This window comes from Syngnathus typhle, linkage group LG6 (genome assembly GCF_033458585.1).
Source record: "Syngnathus typhle isolate RoL2023-S1 ecotype Sweden linkage group LG6, RoL_Styp_1.0, whole genome shotgun sequence".
NCBI lineage: Eukaryota > Metazoa > Chordata > Actinopteri > Syngnathiformes > Syngnathidae > Syngnathus > Syngnathus typhle.
This window is the reverse complement of record NC_083743.1, coordinates 3948088-3963669: the sequence shown is the minus strand read 5'-3', so window position 1 is coordinate 3963669 and position 15582 is coordinate 3948088. Positions and strand designations below refer to the sequence as shown.

The window sequence follows — 15582 nt, the reverse complement described above, 5'->3', positions numbered from 1 at the left end:
CATAGCACAGCATAATATAACATAAACAAATATAACATAACATAACATAACCAAATATAACACAACATAACATAACATCACATAATATAATATAATTCAGCTTTTATTTATGTCACATCATCTTAATTTAGTTTTGAGTGCCATGGATTGAACAAAAGAAGCGGGACAACTTACCACTACAAACTCCGTCAGTGAAAATTAACGTGATGGAACAGAAACAGGTTTTGCCCCAAACTGCTTCCACAATAATGGAAGCATTATTCATTTTGACTGGGACAAAAATGCAATATTTTTGAACTATGATTATTTGAATAGAACTACACAGAGACTGCACACCTTATTAAAAAGTGGATCAATAGCAAGCAGGCCTTTAGGTCAAAACCGGAGAAAAACAGTCAAGGGAATGAATGAGAGATCCAAGCAAGCTCTTAATTGGCATAAAGCAGACAAGCATGTTGTGATGAGCGAGTTAATGGATTCTTATTTTCTGCTCGAGGCAACATGCCACCTGTTGTTCAAGTTGTTGTGGAAGGATGAAGCAACATTGTTTCATTTCTTGCCTGATGCCTTTTGTCCTCTCCCTGTGGGCCGGTACCTTCGGGTAAAGAGGTTCCAAGATGAGGATGTGTTCATCTCCCACTGGTCTCCTTTCGTCTGTTTTTTTTTTTTTAATTGTAGTACAACGTGTCCTGTTGCATCATCGTTCATTTGAACTTGAGACAGGCTGTCAAGGGATTCGGAGGTGGATGTGCATTTATTTTTTTACATCAAAAAATCTTTATGATCTTTCGTATGATCATTTTAAAATATTTATTTAAAATTTTTAATGACTTTAATTTAACAAGAAAAAATTTACCTTTAGTACGAAGGATCAAAAAAACATTCAAAACTTATTTATTTTGAATGTCAGAATAAATGAAATGCATACAGTATATTTGCTCTCAAATAAATGTGCATTTAATTTTAAAATTCTGAATACTTTAATTCAACAAGCCACAATTTCTACCTTTATTACCACAGGATTAAAAGACACGCAGAGTAAATTAATTTCATTTATTTTTAATGGCAGAACGGATGAAATGCATACATACACAAAAACTCACATTTTATTATTTATTTATTTATTTGACTTCCCCATGATGTGTCTCTTTGTGTTCTTCTCAGGCCTGAACAATATGATGAAGCATTTAGGTATAAAAATGAAAAACAGTAATCCATAACTTGAGGCCTGGATAGCAAATATCTCCACAGCCACAGTAAATTTTCCCGGAGAGCTGATATAAGCCGGTACGAAGGCGATCCAAACTGCACAAAATGTCAACATACTGAAAGTGATCAGTTTAGCTTCGTTGAAATTATCAGGAAGCTTTCGAGCTAAGAAAGCAATGACGAAGCACAAAATGGCCAGGACGCCAATGTATCCTAAAACAGCCCAGAAACCCAAAACGGAGCCCAGTTGACACTCCAGGATGATTCTATCCGGATAGAGTATCATATTCCTAAACGGGAAAGGAGGTTTAATGGTTAGCCACAGTATGCAGATGACCACCTGGATGAGGGTGAACATCACCACGCAAAGTCTCTGCTGCGTGGGTCCGAACCACTTCAAGAGCTTACTTCCAGGGAGGGAAGCTTTAAAAGCCATCAAAACCAGGATGGTCTTCCCCAGAACGCAGGAGATGCAAAGCACAAAAGTAATACCGAAGGCCGTGTGCCGCAGCATGCAGGACCACCGGGTGGGCCGACCGATGAAGGTGAGCGAGCACAGGAAGCACAACGTCAAGGAGAAGAGAAGCAGGAAGCTCAACTCGGAGTTGTTTGCGCGAACCAGCGGCGTTTCTTTGTGGCAGTAAAAGACGATTGTCGTCAACGTGGTCAGAAAGACTCCGAGCAAGGAAAACAAGGTTAGAAGAGTTCCCAGAATTTCTCCATAGGTCAAGAACTCGATTCCTTTTGGGATGCAGGCATCTCTGTGCTCATTGGACCAGAACTCTGGCAAACATTTCATGCAGTGGATAGAATCTGGAAGCAGAAGAGTTTTTGTTTACATTAATACTAATTTTTTTGTTCATTATGCCACATCTGGTTGAATTACCCGTTGAGTTACTGATTTCTCCTGCGGGACACATGATGCAGTCATAGCAACACACTGGACGTCCTTTCTGGAGAACCTTGTGGCTTCCTGGAAGACAGCTCTGACTGCACACCGACACGGGCACCTGTCACCCAAACACACAATTCCCGTACTTCCTCCAGAATACACAAGTAAAGCATCGCAAACCTCGCTTCACCTCGGAGTCTCCGTTTCCCCACACCACTGGCACGTCACTCATGACAAACTGATGGCCGCCCGTCTTGGAAGCGTCATAAATGCCGACCGCCACCGCTTCCATGGTGCCTTTGTCTGTCATCTGCAAATTGACCAGTTCGTATCTGGCTGGCGAGTCGCCGTTACTGTCAAAATATACCCTCTCCCCTCCTGGGGTAGTAAAGTTCACCATGCTGAGATACTCCAGGACCTGGTAAAGGATATTGAAGGACATTTGAAGTGGTTTGAACGTGCATTTAAAGAATCGACTCCTCACCTGCCATGGCTGAATTTCTGCCGGATCGGCACAACTCCCATCCTGAAAGGGCCCTTGCCCTTCTTCACACTTGAGTAGGGCATCAAGAGCGTGGGCCACTGAATAAACGGACTTGTAGACATTGTTGGTAAACCTCAACTCAGACAAGTCTGTGAATTGGAGGTCTTGCAAGCTCTCCAGGCCGCTGCAGGGCTTCTGTCGTCCCGCCTCGGTTGCGTTCAGGGAGCAGTCGAAAACGTCCTCCCAGAAGTCGTGCACAAAGCGGCTGTTAGGGAACCACGAGGGGCGGAGGTTGGAAAGGTGCTCCTCCAGCCCGGGGATCCGAGCCCTGGTGACGGTGAAGCCCAGCGAGCCCACCAGGACGCTGTGCCCCTCGCTGTCAGCCAGGGAGTGATCCGTAATCCAAGCTTCGCTGCCCACGCACTGCACACCTGTAACATTCCGCTCGTACAGCTCCTTAGCCAGCAACTTAATTTCTCGGTGAGACATAAAAGCCAAAATCACTTTAGAAGAAGCACTTTGGATTTTGGATGTTATCCTCTGCAGATCGGCCGGTGGACCAGAGGAGGAGAAGGCATCCGAATACTCAATGCACACGCCGTGTTCTTGGGCGGCCTGGGTGAAGGCAGCGATGCCGTTGAGGCCGTACTCATTCTGCACGGCTATGACTCCGATCCAGGTCCAGCCCAAGTACTTGACCAGCTCTGCTAGTGCTTGGCTTTGGTAGTAGTCACTGGGAATGGTTCTGAAAAAGGTCGGGTACTCTTTCCTGTTGCTGAGACAGGCACAAGTAGCAAAATGGCTGATCTGTAATCACAAGGACAAATAATGCTGTGATAACGTATTTTTATTTAACATTGATGTCACAGAGACACTTCTTACCACCGGAACATGGAATCGCCCAACAACTGGTGCAAATGCGATGGTCGGTGTGGATCCTGAATGTCCCAGGATGGCTTGCACCGTCTCGGTTTTGGTGCAGTTTTCATCGCCGACTTCTCCCTCAAGGCCACTCAGCAACGCCATCGCGGCTCTCAGAATGTCCATCGTCCCGCAGTCGTCGTAGATCTTGTAACCCAACTTGATGCCAGGTAGCATGTTTGGGTTTTTGTTGATCTCATTGATGGCGAAAATCATTGCCTGAGCAAATTTAAACTCCCTGAAATTGATACTGGGATGGCAAAAAATACACTTATATATACAAGCAAGATAAACTTCAACAATATCAAACAGGACGTACTTTTTACATAACCGCACTTCTGGAATCATTTGAAATGTATCAACCACATAATCCTGCCCTGTGCGGAACGAGAAAATGCCTCCGATGACAACATCGCCGTCCTGCGCCAGCTCAGGCGGGAGCGGTGGTCCTTGCATGCGGCATACACACTCCACCCGCTTCTCGGTTAGCAGCACCAGCATCAGCAGGCTCAACAATGACATCGTGTCACTGTGCGGACCAGCCGGCCGGCACTCAACGTGGTTTTATACACCCAGGAGGGAGAAGTTGTCATGGTTTGTTATCTCATACCTCAGGAGACCACAAGAAACCAAACAAATCCAAATGTGTTCATAGTGCAAGTCTGGATTTTATTTTATTTGGATGTGACAATTAGTAATCAATATTTCTATTATGACTCATACGAATCTAAATGGTGTCCCGATTGGTTTTCGGAACGATTTTACTGTCCCTTTAATTCTCTTCTTTGTATTCTTCTCAGGTTGCATTAGTATAATATAACATTTAGGTATAAATATACAAACAAGCAATCCAAAACTAGAGGCCAATATTGCAAAGATCTCCACGGCAACGCTAAACTTCCCAGGGGAACTGACATAAGCTGGGATGAAAGTGATCCATACGGCAGAAAATATCAACATGCTGAAGGTGATCAGTTTGGCTTCGTTGAAGTTATCGGGAAGCTTGCGGGCAAGAAAGGCCAGAACGAAACATAACATAGCCAAGATTCCGATGTAGCCCAACACAGCCCAGAAACCCAGGACTGAACCCACAGCACACTCCAAGATAATTTTATCTTTAAACTCCTTGAAGTTCTTCAAAGGAAACGGCGGGGCGATTATGAGCCAGACGATACATATGACCACCTGGACGAGAGTGAACGCCACGACACCGAGTCTTTGCTGAAGAGGCCCGAACCACTTCATGCCATGCCCGTCAGGAAGTGCCGACCTGAACGCCATCAACACCACAACGGTTTTTCCCAGGACGCAGGAGATGCAGAGCACAAAAGTGATACCAAACGCCGTATGGCGTAACATGCAGGACCACCAGCTGGGCCGGCCCATGAAGGTCAGAGAGCTCAAGAAGCACAACGCTAATGAGAGAAGCAGCAGAAAGCTCAGCTCCGAGTTGTTGGCCCTGACGATCGGAGTTTGCCGGTATTTGAAGAAAACACGAGTCACGGCGGCGGTGGAGAACAAGCCCAATAGCGACGCCACCGTGAGGAGAGCTCCCATGACCTCGTTATACGATAGAAACTCTGCTTCCTTCCTCGTGCAGGCGTCTCTCCTCTCATTTGACCAGAACTCAGGGTGGCATCGTTCGCACGTGACCGAATCTGAAAATATCAGACAGAACCTTTGGTAAAGTCCAAAAACTTCTCAACAGGATTTGATGAATCCTACCTGTGATGTTGCTGAATTCACCCTCAGCACACCTCACACAGTCATAGCAGCAGACGGGCTTTCCTTTCTGAAGAACCTTTCGTGTCCCTGGACGACATTCCTTACTGCAAACAGATACCGGGACCTGCATGATGAAAGGGAAGTCGTAAGCACGTTTCGCAATCAACGTTGGCAACTTTGGAGCTCACCTGCTTAGAGTTCCCCACCCAAACCAGAGACCGATTCTGCAGATTCAGCTGTTTGTCCGCCGACGCGTCGTAGAGACCGACGGTGACGAATTCAACAGTCCCATTTTCTCTTGGTTGCCAATTTATAATTTCATACTTAGCTGCCGGATCTCCGTTTTCATTGAAGAAGACCTCGTGGCCTTCTTTAGTTGTAAAATGAATCTTCTTCATCTGATGTAAAATCTTAGGTGAGATACACAAGAGTGCTAATTAGCTGTTTTGTAAAAACAACAAAACTTTTGTTTGGACTTACTGCAAACGGCTCGAGCTGCATCCGGGTATTGCATGTGGTGTTACACCCAAGAACTTTATGGACTGCATGGGCCACGGCATACACAGCTTTATAGACATTGCTAAAAATGGGCATGAGTGACATATCAGTGAAGCTGTTCTGCACGTCTTTGAGGTCTTCAAGCCCGTTGCACTCTCCCCGATTCCCGACTTTTCTATACCCAAGCTGACAGTTGAACATCGTCTCCCAGAATTGCCTGAACGTGTCATCACCGGATGAATTCAGACGTTTCACATCCAAGATGAACTCCCTCATACCGTCGACGTGGGCTTTCGGAATGGCCAACCCGAGGGCTCCGTTAAGGATACGCGTCCGATCCGAAGCCGCCGTCTGGGAATCAAAAATCCAACTCTCTGTGCCAACCCACTGGTAGCCGCTCAGGTTGTGATGAGACAGTTGGTGTATCAAGACATCCAGATCCATGTGGGAGAGGAACGTAACGATCACCTTGGAAGTCGAAGCCTTAATCACATTGATTATTTTTCGTATTTTGCCAGGTGGATCCGTCCTAAAGAAAGATACCGAGTACTCGAGACAAATACCGAGCCCTTTGGCGATCTCTGTGAATGTGGCCATTCCGTTATTGCCGTAATCGTCGTTGCTTCTGATGGCTCCTACCCAGGTCCACGCAAAGTGTTTGACCAGGTGAGCTAGAGCTCGACTCTGGTAGTAGTCACTCGGGATTGTTCTCAGGAAAGATGGGTACTTGGTTTTATCGCTGAGGCAAGCACAAGTGGCAAAGTGACTGATCTGCAGGAAAAGACAAAGGAGAGATTTATTCTAGGTGACTACAGCACACCTTGGTGTAACTCGACCCACCAAAGGGATCCAGAAGGGTCCGACGGTGGCGGCTATGGCCATGCAAGGAGAGGAAGACGTCTCTCCAACAATGGCCTGCACCCGGGCTGGTCTGGGGCAAAGCTCCTCCAAAGGACCATCTCCATCCCCATTGGCCAAAGCGAGGGCCACCTTCACCCCTCGAGCAACGGAGCCACAAGAATCGTAGATTTTATACCCGAGAGAGACTCCAGGCAGGAGCTCGGTGCTGTTATTGATCTCCTCGATGGCAAAGAGCATAGCCTGGGTAAACTGGAAGCCCCTGAAATTCAAACTGGGCACAAAACGTTTGCATTTGAAGGAACGCCGTTGAACCTGAAAGAGGTCGTTTATTTACCTGGTGCACTGAAGCGACTGCGGTTTCTGCACAAAGCTATCCTGTCGGTCTTTCCAGCTGCTGTGGAGGGAAAAGATCCCCCCTAACATGATGTCTCCGTCTTTAAAGAGCTGAGGGTTCTCGGGATCTCCTCTGTGCCTGCAGATTGGCTGCCCAGCCCAAGAGAAAGACCCGATTAGGAAGAGGTGGAGAAGTGCCAAGCCTTGCTCTGCCCACCTGTTGGTGTGTGTCATGGTTTTTGAAGCTAAACCACAGAGTGACCATTCAGGTGAATCCAAGCTGGGGTTTTTATAACTGAGCTGACCCGTGAGGTGGGGTAAGAGGATGGAAACAATCCAAAGACATGAATCTTTTTTTTTCTTACTTTCAACATCCGTATCAACCGGCCTTGATGTCTGCACTTTTTCTATATGATATCTTGCGTAAAGCTTAATTCTTTGAGAAGCTAGTTCCATAAAAATCTAAGCTGGGTTCACCTTCAGATGGCAGGCCAGAGATCTTTAGGGTCCCCAGACTCCCAGACTTTAGGGTGAACCGAGGAAATTCCAACATTTACATCCACTTATCCTTTCATTTTTATCACTATCGCATTCATTGGAGATAAAAACAAATCTGGAAAAGACAATTTAATTTCCACTTTTGACAGGTGATCAAAACAAACTTGCACACACGCCTGATTAGGTAGCTCATTGGCCCGTGTCATCTCTAAATTGCCCTTATTGTTATTTTCCACAGAAGGGGATGTTTAACAACCCTCTGATGCGCCACTTAGGGTCACATTTCATTAAAAACGAGGATGTTTGTGTATTTGCAGTGGAGCAAATATCTCAGAGCTCTCCCGAGGGTCGGCCAGGCGGGATGTGTACGAGGTCTGATGCCTCGGGCTTGACCTTGACTTACACCTGAGGTACATAAACACTCACACAAACAAGTGGAAAAGTTCCTCGGGAATTTTGTGGCTTTTGCCTTCTGTCACAGTTTCCTTTAGAAAATGCGAGAAAAGGCCATAACTGTGTGGCTTTAATTAAAGAAGTAGTACTTGTGCAAGTGTGTGTGTGTGGTCACCTCACAAACACCATACGATGAACTATTCTGCCACCTTCTGGCAGTTTGTCGAAATACAGCTGCAATAATACGGAACATATACAGGAATTAACCTTATATTATATATAAAATATATAATATATGCCAGATTTCTCCAAGCATATTAAGATGATTTTATTTAATGTGCAAGTTTGAGGTGTTATGGGAAAGCCAAAGTCATCCAATTAGCTTGTTTTGACCTTGTCCAGTGCTCCTTCAATTAAACGTGAAGTCAATTTATCTCCCACGTTGCACCTGATAAGCATGTGTGTCTCCCCAGGAGCCTCAGGCCACACGGCATGGTTCTTTCTGGAAACTCTTGCTTGTCTTTGCTTGCCTGGCGGCCCGCCGGGAATCAAGTCTGCTGAAGCGGTGCATGCCCACCCGGTCGACACAATAACACGTTTAAGTGCATCCCAAGTGTGTGTTATGATCTGCCCTGCATGCCAGCTTATTATTACTGCTGAAGGTCTGATTAAAATGAAAAACATCACCAATCCCAAGGCAACCCCACAGCTGATACCTTCACTCTGTTGATTTGTCCAAGTTAGACATGCAAACTTTGAAACAATTTCATGAGAATCATGATTTTTTTTTGCAAATATAAACTAAATGCATAGATACGTATATGTATGCAAATATATATAAATATAATTAATATAATTAATATAATATACAGTATTTTCCGCACTATAAGGCGCACCTAAAAACCTCCAATTTTCTCCAAAGCCGACAGTGCGCCTTATAATCAGGTGCGCCTTATGTATGGACTAATATTGAGCCACTATAGCAGGCGTGTCCAAAGTCCGACCCCCGGGCCAAATGTATATATCTTATATATGAACAAAGTTTCAAAATGGGCCATTCATTGATTATAATCCAGTGCGCCTTATATATGGACAAAATGTTAAAATGGGCCATTCATTGAAGGTGCGCCTTATAATCCGGTGCGCCTTATACTGCAGAAAATACGGTAATATAATATATAATATATACATACGTATGCATATATACATACATATATACACACATACACGTGTACAAACGTATACACACGTACGCACATATATACATAAAGACGTATACATACATATATTTACTTATACACATTTATGCACTATGTGTCTAAGTGTGTGTATCCGTCCGTCTCTCCTTATCACTGAAGGTTGACTTAGGCCTAGTCAGGCGTGACACGGCGAGATGACACGGCTAATGTCTCGTCTCAATTTGGTCGAACGTGCCTCCTCGTTATGCTTGTTATTTACGCGGAAGCCGAGTTTCCTTTTCCATTGATTTGCTGACTCGGGGGAAATCAGTTCAATTTGCCGCTGATACTATGTGACAGGGGGCATATACATTGAAGGCTATAAATGCGTGGTGCTTTGAAAAGTGCTTACGCTGGGACAATGAAGCACTGTGTGAGGTTCTCGCTGATGCTCAAAACAAAATAACTTGTAGTCTTGAAAGTATTTCCTTTCATTGTTTTAGAAAATATGTTTCAGGTTTGGAGAAAGCTCAGGTGCCGGTGGCGGAGAACTGAAGCGGTGGTCTGGAGCGTCATGTGGGTGTCGATCGTGTTCCCCCACCAATCCTACCAAGATCATTCGCAACATTGCGACGTCATCCCAGGTTCCATGATCTTGCCATATCTGGAGAAAAAGGGGGACATCATCCTGGGTGGGCTCTTCTCCCTACACGATACAGTGGTGGAGCCCAGCCTGACGTTCACCTCCAAGCCTCCACCCACGGAATGCACCAGGTAATCATTCGGAGCAGATGATGAGTCAGCGAAATTAATTGTAGGACGATTTTGCTCGCAGATTTAACTTCCGAACATTCCGCTGGATGCAGACCATGATTTTTGCAATCGAGGAGATCAACAGGGAGGGAAAACTGCTTCCAAACATCACTCTGGGTTATAAACTCTACGACTCGTGCAGCAACCCCCACCAGGCTCTCAAGGCCGCCATGGAGCTTCTGGGAATCCAAAACGCCTCCGTGACCGATGGAAAAGCGAAGCAAAGCATCTGCAAGGGGGGCGTACCTGCCGTGATCGGAGACGGGGGCTCCACCCAGTCTCTGGTCGTGGCCCGTTTCTTCGGGGTCTTCCACGTGTCGCAGGTGAGCGGAAAAAAACATTTTGGTTGTAAATTGAAATTTTGGATTTACCGTAATTTTCGTACTATAAGTCGCGGTTTTTTTTCATAGTTTGGGTGGGGGGGCGACTTATACTCCGGTGCGACTTATAGTCCAAAAATTACGGTATTTGGAATAAAAGTGAATTTCTATCCAGGTCAGTTACTTTTCTAGCTGTGCTTGCCTGAGCGACAAAAAGGAGTTTCCTGCTTTTCTCAGGACCATGCCCAGTGACATCTTCCAGGTACGTGGAAGACCCCGTCGTCATGGTGGGAATTTTCCAACTTAAGTTTGGACATGAATATTCCATTTGCTTTAGGTGGATGCATTGATCCAGCTGGTCAAACATTTCGGGTGGACTTGGGTGGGTGTGATCGCGGGTGATGATGCGTACGGTCGAGAAGGTGCAAACATTTTTGCTAACGAGGTGAGTCCGCGACAACGGAAAATTAATAAAAAGAATAAAGTTGTATTTTGGAAACGCTCTACATCCCAGGTTCGCAAACTAGGCGCATGTGTGGCCCTCCATGACATCATCCCCAAGAACCGAGCACCTGAGGTGATCTCATCCATCATTTCCAATATCCGCTCTTCCGGGGCCCGCGTGATCTTGGTGTTCGCCGTGGAACAGGACGCAGCGGCGCTTTTTGATGAAGCCCTCAGGTGAGGACACATCTTTCTTTTTCAATCACTCCCAAGTGCAAGATTCTGCAATTCCATCATTTCAGGTTAGGTCTGGACGGGATCCAGTGGCTAGCAAGCGAGGCTTGGAGCACGGCGGCTGTCCTCTCCACTCCCAAGAAGTACTTTAGCATCCTGCAGGGCTCCATGGGGTTCGCCATCCGTCGAGTCCAAATCCCAGGACTTCGGGACTTCCTGCTCCGTCTGCATCCATCCAACCCCGACGCTGTCAACGACCCGTTTCTGATACCATTTTGGGAAGAAGTCTTCCAATGCAGTCTGAGCGAGGGAAGGGTTAAACCCCCGTGCACCGGAGCGGAAGATCTGAGGACGGTGACGAATATCTACTCGGATGTGTCCCAGCTGCGGATCTCCTACAACGTCTATAAAGCGGTGTATGCGATCGGGTATGCATTGAGGAGTGTGGGGGGCTGCGAGGATGGCAAAGGTCCTTTTGCTCTTCAAACGTGTGCGAATGCACAAAGCGTCCAACCGTGGCAGGTAGGATTACAAAATACACGACTCAGGATAAACTCAAAGTGTGCGGAAATTTTTTCATTTATTTAAAATAAAATAAAATAATATGGAATAAAATAAAATAATATGGAATAAAATAAAACAAAATAACATGGAATAAAATAAAATAAAACAAAACAAAATAAAATAAAGACAGTAAATTTGTTTTTAATTATCTAACAATATTGTTTCTCTTTAGCTGCTTCACTATTTAAAACAAGTGAAGTACTTCAATTCCTTTGGGGATGAGATCACCTTTGACGAGAACGGCGATCCGGCCGCCATGTACGACCTGGTCAACTGGCAGCTGAGACCAAGTGGCGGGATCGACTTTGTCACCGTCGGCAAGTTTGACGAAACGGTCAAAGACGGACAACGGAAGCTTCGAATCCAAAGCGAGGACATCGTGTGGAACGGCAACAAGACCCAAGTAGAGATTCCATCGAGACAACTTTTAACAACTATTTTGGATACAGCTCTTGGATAAGCAAGCATCTGTACCTAATGAAACGTCTCGTAACTGTGTTTGTCTTGTGTGACCGTAAAGTTGCCCTCGTTGCACAGGTCCCGCTATCAGTATGCAGTAACATTTGTCCACCCGGCACCCGCAAGTCCATCCGACCTAACTTCCCTATCTGCTGCCATGATTGCGTGGTGTGTACAGCAGGGGAGATTAGCAATCAGACCGGTGCGGATACTCGCTCCTCCTACGTGACAAGAAGCTCCGCCGTTAACCTTGTTCTGTATTTTAGACGCCATAGAGTGCACGCGCTGCCTGCCCGAATTCTGGTCCAACGACGAGAGGACCGCCTGCATCCCCAAAGAGGTGGAGTTCCTCTCGTTCAGCGACACCATGGGCATCACGTTGATGGCCATATCCCTCATGGGTTCCTTCTGCACCTGCGTGGTGGTCTTCGTCTTCTTCTACCACAGGAGCACCCCTGTGGTTAGGGCCAACAACTCGGAGTTGAGCTTCCTTCTGCTCTTCTCATTGACTTTGTGCTTCCTGTGCTCGCTCACTTTCATCGGTCGGCCCTCGGAGTGGTCGTGCATGCTGCGCCGCACGGCTTTCGGTATCACCTTTGTGCTGTGCATTTCTTGTATTTTGGGAAAGACCATCATGGTGCTGATGGCGTTCAAGGCCTCACAGCCCGGAAGTCGAGTCATGAAGTGGTTTGGGCCCGCACAGCAAAAAGCCATTATTAGTCTTTGCACTCTGGTTCAGGTGAGGACTATTCATAGACTACATTTTGATTTAAAATAAAAAATAATAAAGCTTTCATTCAAATTAAACTTCAAAAAAGAAAATTTATCCCCCATATTTTATTCACCAAATCAGTTATTTAGTTAATTTTAATAACCTATCTTGCAGGGTCTCATTTTGGTTAACTTTTTATTCCTCCAGGTGCTAATCTGCACAGTATGGCTCATCGTGGCTCCCCCCACCCCTCACCAGCTGATTCCCCCCAAGAGCGCCGTTGTCCTTCTGCTTTGCGATGTTGGCTCGCTCGTGGCTTTCAGTTTGGTCCTGGGCTACATCGGCCTGCTAGCCTGCCTCTGCCTCGTTCTGGCCTTCCTGGCCCGGAAGCTTCCGGACAATTTCAACGAGGCTCGCTTTATCACTTTTAGCATGCTGATCTTCTGCGCTGTGTGGGTTGCCTTCGTGCCCGCCTACATCAGCTCCCCGGGGAAGTACTCCACAGTCACGGAGGTGTTTGCCATCCTGGCCTCCAGCTATGGCCTGCTGGGCTGCATCTTTGCACCAAAATGTTACTTAATTCTCTTTAAACCAGAAAAAAACACCAGGAAGCATCTCATGTCCAGAATGGACAAGTTTTAAGATACAGTTTGCTTAATCAAAAACTAGTTTGAGTTCATAGATGATAAAAAAAAAAAAAAAACATACTGCTCTAATACATTTAAGCACTGTATTTTGTGATAGATAATAAAATTGTATTACAATCTGCCTTTTAAGCCTTTGTGATATTCTGGACATAATAGGGGGATTTTCTTTTTCTGTGGTCCATGATTATTAAAGATCATATTTTCTTTTTATTTGACCTCTAGATGGCAGCAGAAGCTAGTGGTGCACTGCCTTCAGCAAAGTTCAGCCATATACAATATAGTAAAAAAAAAAAAAGGTGAACCTAATTTTATGCAAATGTTTCATAGTGGCAGTTTATTTTCATTTGATTGGAATAATTTTAAATTAATTTCAGTTCTTTGTAGTGTCTACAAAGTGCTCTTGGGTCATTTGACTTGTTGGAGCCACGTTAGACTTATTGGAAGCTTATTAGGAGGCAGAGGCTCACTAAAATAAATCTGGTGACTCCATTGGCACTTTTATCAAGAATTCCGCCATTTTCTCAGTTCACCTTCCGTACATTGTGATTCTTTAATGACGGAAGTTGCTGAACACAAGTGTCCAAAAAGGGAGAGTTCTTGACAAAGTACAAACAAAAGATGACTGTGAAATAAGTAACTCAGGTTCTCTGCGAGTTGTTCAAAATAACAAAATAAACTGTAGAAAAATCAGGCTTAGCCAAAACAGCACAAAGCACAGCATGGAGCACAAAGGACAATGCTCCAAACAGGACCGAACAGAAAGGAGGGAACTAAATACAAACGAATTGACCAGGCAACATGAAACACCTGGACAGGACACAAGCGGCTAGCCAATTGGAAGACACAAGGGGCGGGGCCAACGTGAACAGGTAGAAACAATTATCTAAAGAGACATACAAAAAAAGGAAAACAAGGAAAAGATAACGTTTTTTTTATTTTTTTTATTTCCACTGTATTTTTGTCCATTCAGCATTATTATTATTATTATTATTATTATTATTATTATTATGCTAATATTAATATTGTATTATTTACTATTATTATTATTTTTTTATTATTTTTTTTCATTCTTTCCACGGTATTTTTCTCCATTCAGCATTTCTCCATCTACACTATAATGCATGTGACGATGATTGGGTACAGAAATATCAGTGCATGGACATGCTTGTGTTGCTTAAGTACAATTAGCAGGAGGTATTGATTATCAAGTCCAATTAGGATGAGAGGCATTAGGGAGACAAGAAGGAGGCGAAAGCTGTCTCGCTTGCAAGAGACAAGTGTTGGCCTAATTACGCCGCTCTTTCTCGCTTTCCTCCTTCTCCCGCTCGTCTTTCTTCATCTCTTGTTCTCGGTCCCTTGATCCCCTTCAGCTTTAGTTTAACGGGAATATTAATACGCTTTCATTTGATAAGATGTCGGAATCGTTTCATGCGTTTCCATTGACAAAATGGCAAAAGAAGGACATTGAGTCACTTGATTGTTGGGGTAGCGTGATGGACTCTGAGAAATTAAATAAATTCTCATCCCTCACCCAAAGCAAGAAATGGATGGATGGATTTTAAGCTAATTTTTGATCTTACAATATTCAAATTATTCCCGCTTCAAAAGTTTCGCTCTCCAAGAAACCACCATGACCGACATTTAAATACCCTAAGAGCAGTGTTCTTTTTCCTAGAAAGTACATTTTTATATTATCAAATAAAACAAAAATATTCTCCACAGCGAAAGATTCTTCTGAGAAAATCTTCTGGTGACGAAGAGCCACAAGCTGAGAAGTAATAACAGAAAATGGGAGATAATTATGTCCTTTTGCTCATCTTTGTTGCGTTCATTGGCACAACACAAGCTTGTTCTGGCTTTTCTGTTCCAAGACAAACTTTATTACTTCATGGAAACTTGGGCGCATAGATTCTCAGTAAAAGAAAAAACAACAACAACATAAAATACCACAAAAAATACTGCGATAAGTCTTGGGTAATTTTGAGCTCATGCTTCCTTTAAGAGCAGTCTTTCGAAAATTTGTCAGCCTATGACTCATCCCTTGACTAATTTTTGATAGAGTCAGAAAAACGAAGACGACCTACAGATTTATGATTAAAGGAAACGAACAAAATAACTAAAACCAACTAACTTAATTCAGAAAACAAAAATACACAACTACTACTGCATCTTGAGTCACTTGCCGTTTTTGTGAAACTCTTCTTTGTTTGTGTCCGCATGACTATATTACACTGCCCTGTAATACGGAGTACCCCAAGGCTCCTGTTTAAGTCCTCTTTGATGTATAGACTGTTTGAAATATTTCTATAAAAAAACACTTCTAGCCCTTAAATCTAAACTAACAAATTAGTTGATGATGTACAGTTGAATCTTTCACACTCTTGTCAGTTTGGACTT

General features: G+C 44.4%; 3 protein-coding genes across 4 annotated transcripts; 1 reads left to right on the top strand and 2 right to left on the bottom strand.

The window, feature by feature from the left end:
- Positions 1-1117: 1117 nt before the first annotated feature.
- On the bottom strand, positions 1118-3974 carry LOC133155593 (extracellular calcium-sensing receptor-like). 2 transcript variants are annotated; one of them, XM_061281036.1, is made up of 6 exons: positions 3826-3974; positions 3468-3756; positions 2586-3392; positions 2292-2519; positions 2096-2219; positions 1118-2022 (listed from the first exon to the last, which is right to left on the bottom strand). In XM_061281036.1, the coding sequence occupies exons 1-6, from the start codon at positions 3960-3962 to the stop codon at positions 1118-1120; spliced, it is 2490 nt and encodes an 829-aa protein (XP_061137020.1). In that variant the 5' UTR covers positions 3963-3974. The 2 variants fall into 2 exon arrangements, with proteins under 2 accessions (XP_061137020.1, XP_061137019.1); XM_061281035.1 differs by having other exon boundaries at positions 3468-3776; positions 3843-3962.
- Positions 3975-4223: 249 nt separating this feature from the next.
- On the bottom strand, positions 4224-7118 carry LOC133155330 (extracellular calcium-sensing receptor-like). The gene is made up of 6 exons (XM_061280554.1): positions 6925-7118; positions 6570-6861; positions 5712-6500; positions 5420-5641; positions 5232-5355; positions 4224-5164 (listed from the first exon to the last, which is right to left on the bottom strand). Exons 1-6 carry the CDS (start codon positions 7011-7013, stop codon positions 4224-4226), a joined length of 2457 nt encoding a protein of 818 aa, XP_061136538.1. The 5' UTR covers positions 7014-7118.
- Positions 7119-9617: 2499 nt separating this feature from the next.
- On the top strand, positions 9618-13180 carry LOC133156083 (extracellular calcium-sensing receptor-like). The gene is made up of 10 exons (XM_061281848.1): positions 9618-9766; positions 9828-10128; positions 10301-10387; positions 10463-10570; positions 10640-10806; positions 10872-11325; positions 11540-11770; positions 11905-12028; positions 12093-12565; positions 12746-13180. Exons 1-10 carry the CDS (start codon positions 9642-9644, stop codon positions 13178-13180), a joined length of 2505 nt encoding a protein of 834 aa, XP_061137832.1. The 5' UTR covers positions 9618-9641.
- The last annotated feature ends 2402 nt before the right edge of the window (positions 13181-15582 follow it).

What these genes read in the sequence shown, in the direction of transcription:
- LOC133155593 (XM_061281035.1), bottom strand. Translation starts at nt 3,962, where the DNA reads ATGCAAGGACCACCGCTCCCGCCTGAGCTGGCGCAGGACGGCGATGTT. An exon ending in GGCGATTCCATGTTCCGGTG is followed by an intron (nt 3,393 to 3,467) that starts GTAAGAAGTGTC and finishes TTGTGATTACAG; the next exon opens with ATCAGCCATTTTGCTACTTG. An exon ending in AGAAATCAGTAACTCAACGG is followed by an intron (nt 2,023 to 2,095) that starts GTAATTCAACCA and finishes TTCTGCTTCCAG; the next exon opens with ATTCTATCCACTGCATGAAA.
- LOC133155330 (XM_061280554.1), bottom strand. Translation starts at nt 7,013, where the DNA reads ATGTTAGGGGGGATCTTTTCCCTCCACAGCAGCTGGAAAGACCGACAG. An exon ending in CAGTCGCTTCAGTGCACCAG is followed by an intron (nt 6,862 to 6,924) that starts GTAAATAAACGA and finishes TTTTGTGCCCAG; the next exon opens with TTTGAATTTCAGGGGCTTCC. An exon ending in TGAATTCAGCAACATCACAG is followed by an intron (nt 5,165 to 5,231) that starts GTAGGATTCATC and finishes TGATATTTTCAG; the next exon opens with ATTCGGTCACGTGCGAACGA.
- LOC133156083 (XM_061281848.1), top strand. Translation starts at nt 9,642, where the DNA reads ATGATCTTGCCATATCTGGAGAAAAAGGGGGACATCATCCTGGGTGGG. An exon ending in GGGTCTTCCACGTGTCGCAG is followed by an intron (nt 10,129 to 10,300) that starts GTGAGCGGAAAA and finishes ATTTCTATCCAG; the next exon opens with GTCAGTTACTTTTCTAGCTG. An exon ending in CTTTTTGATGAAGCCCTCAG is followed by an intron (nt 10,807 to 10,871) that starts GTGAGGACACAT and finishes CCATCATTTCAG; the next exon opens with GTTAGGTCTGGACGGGATCC.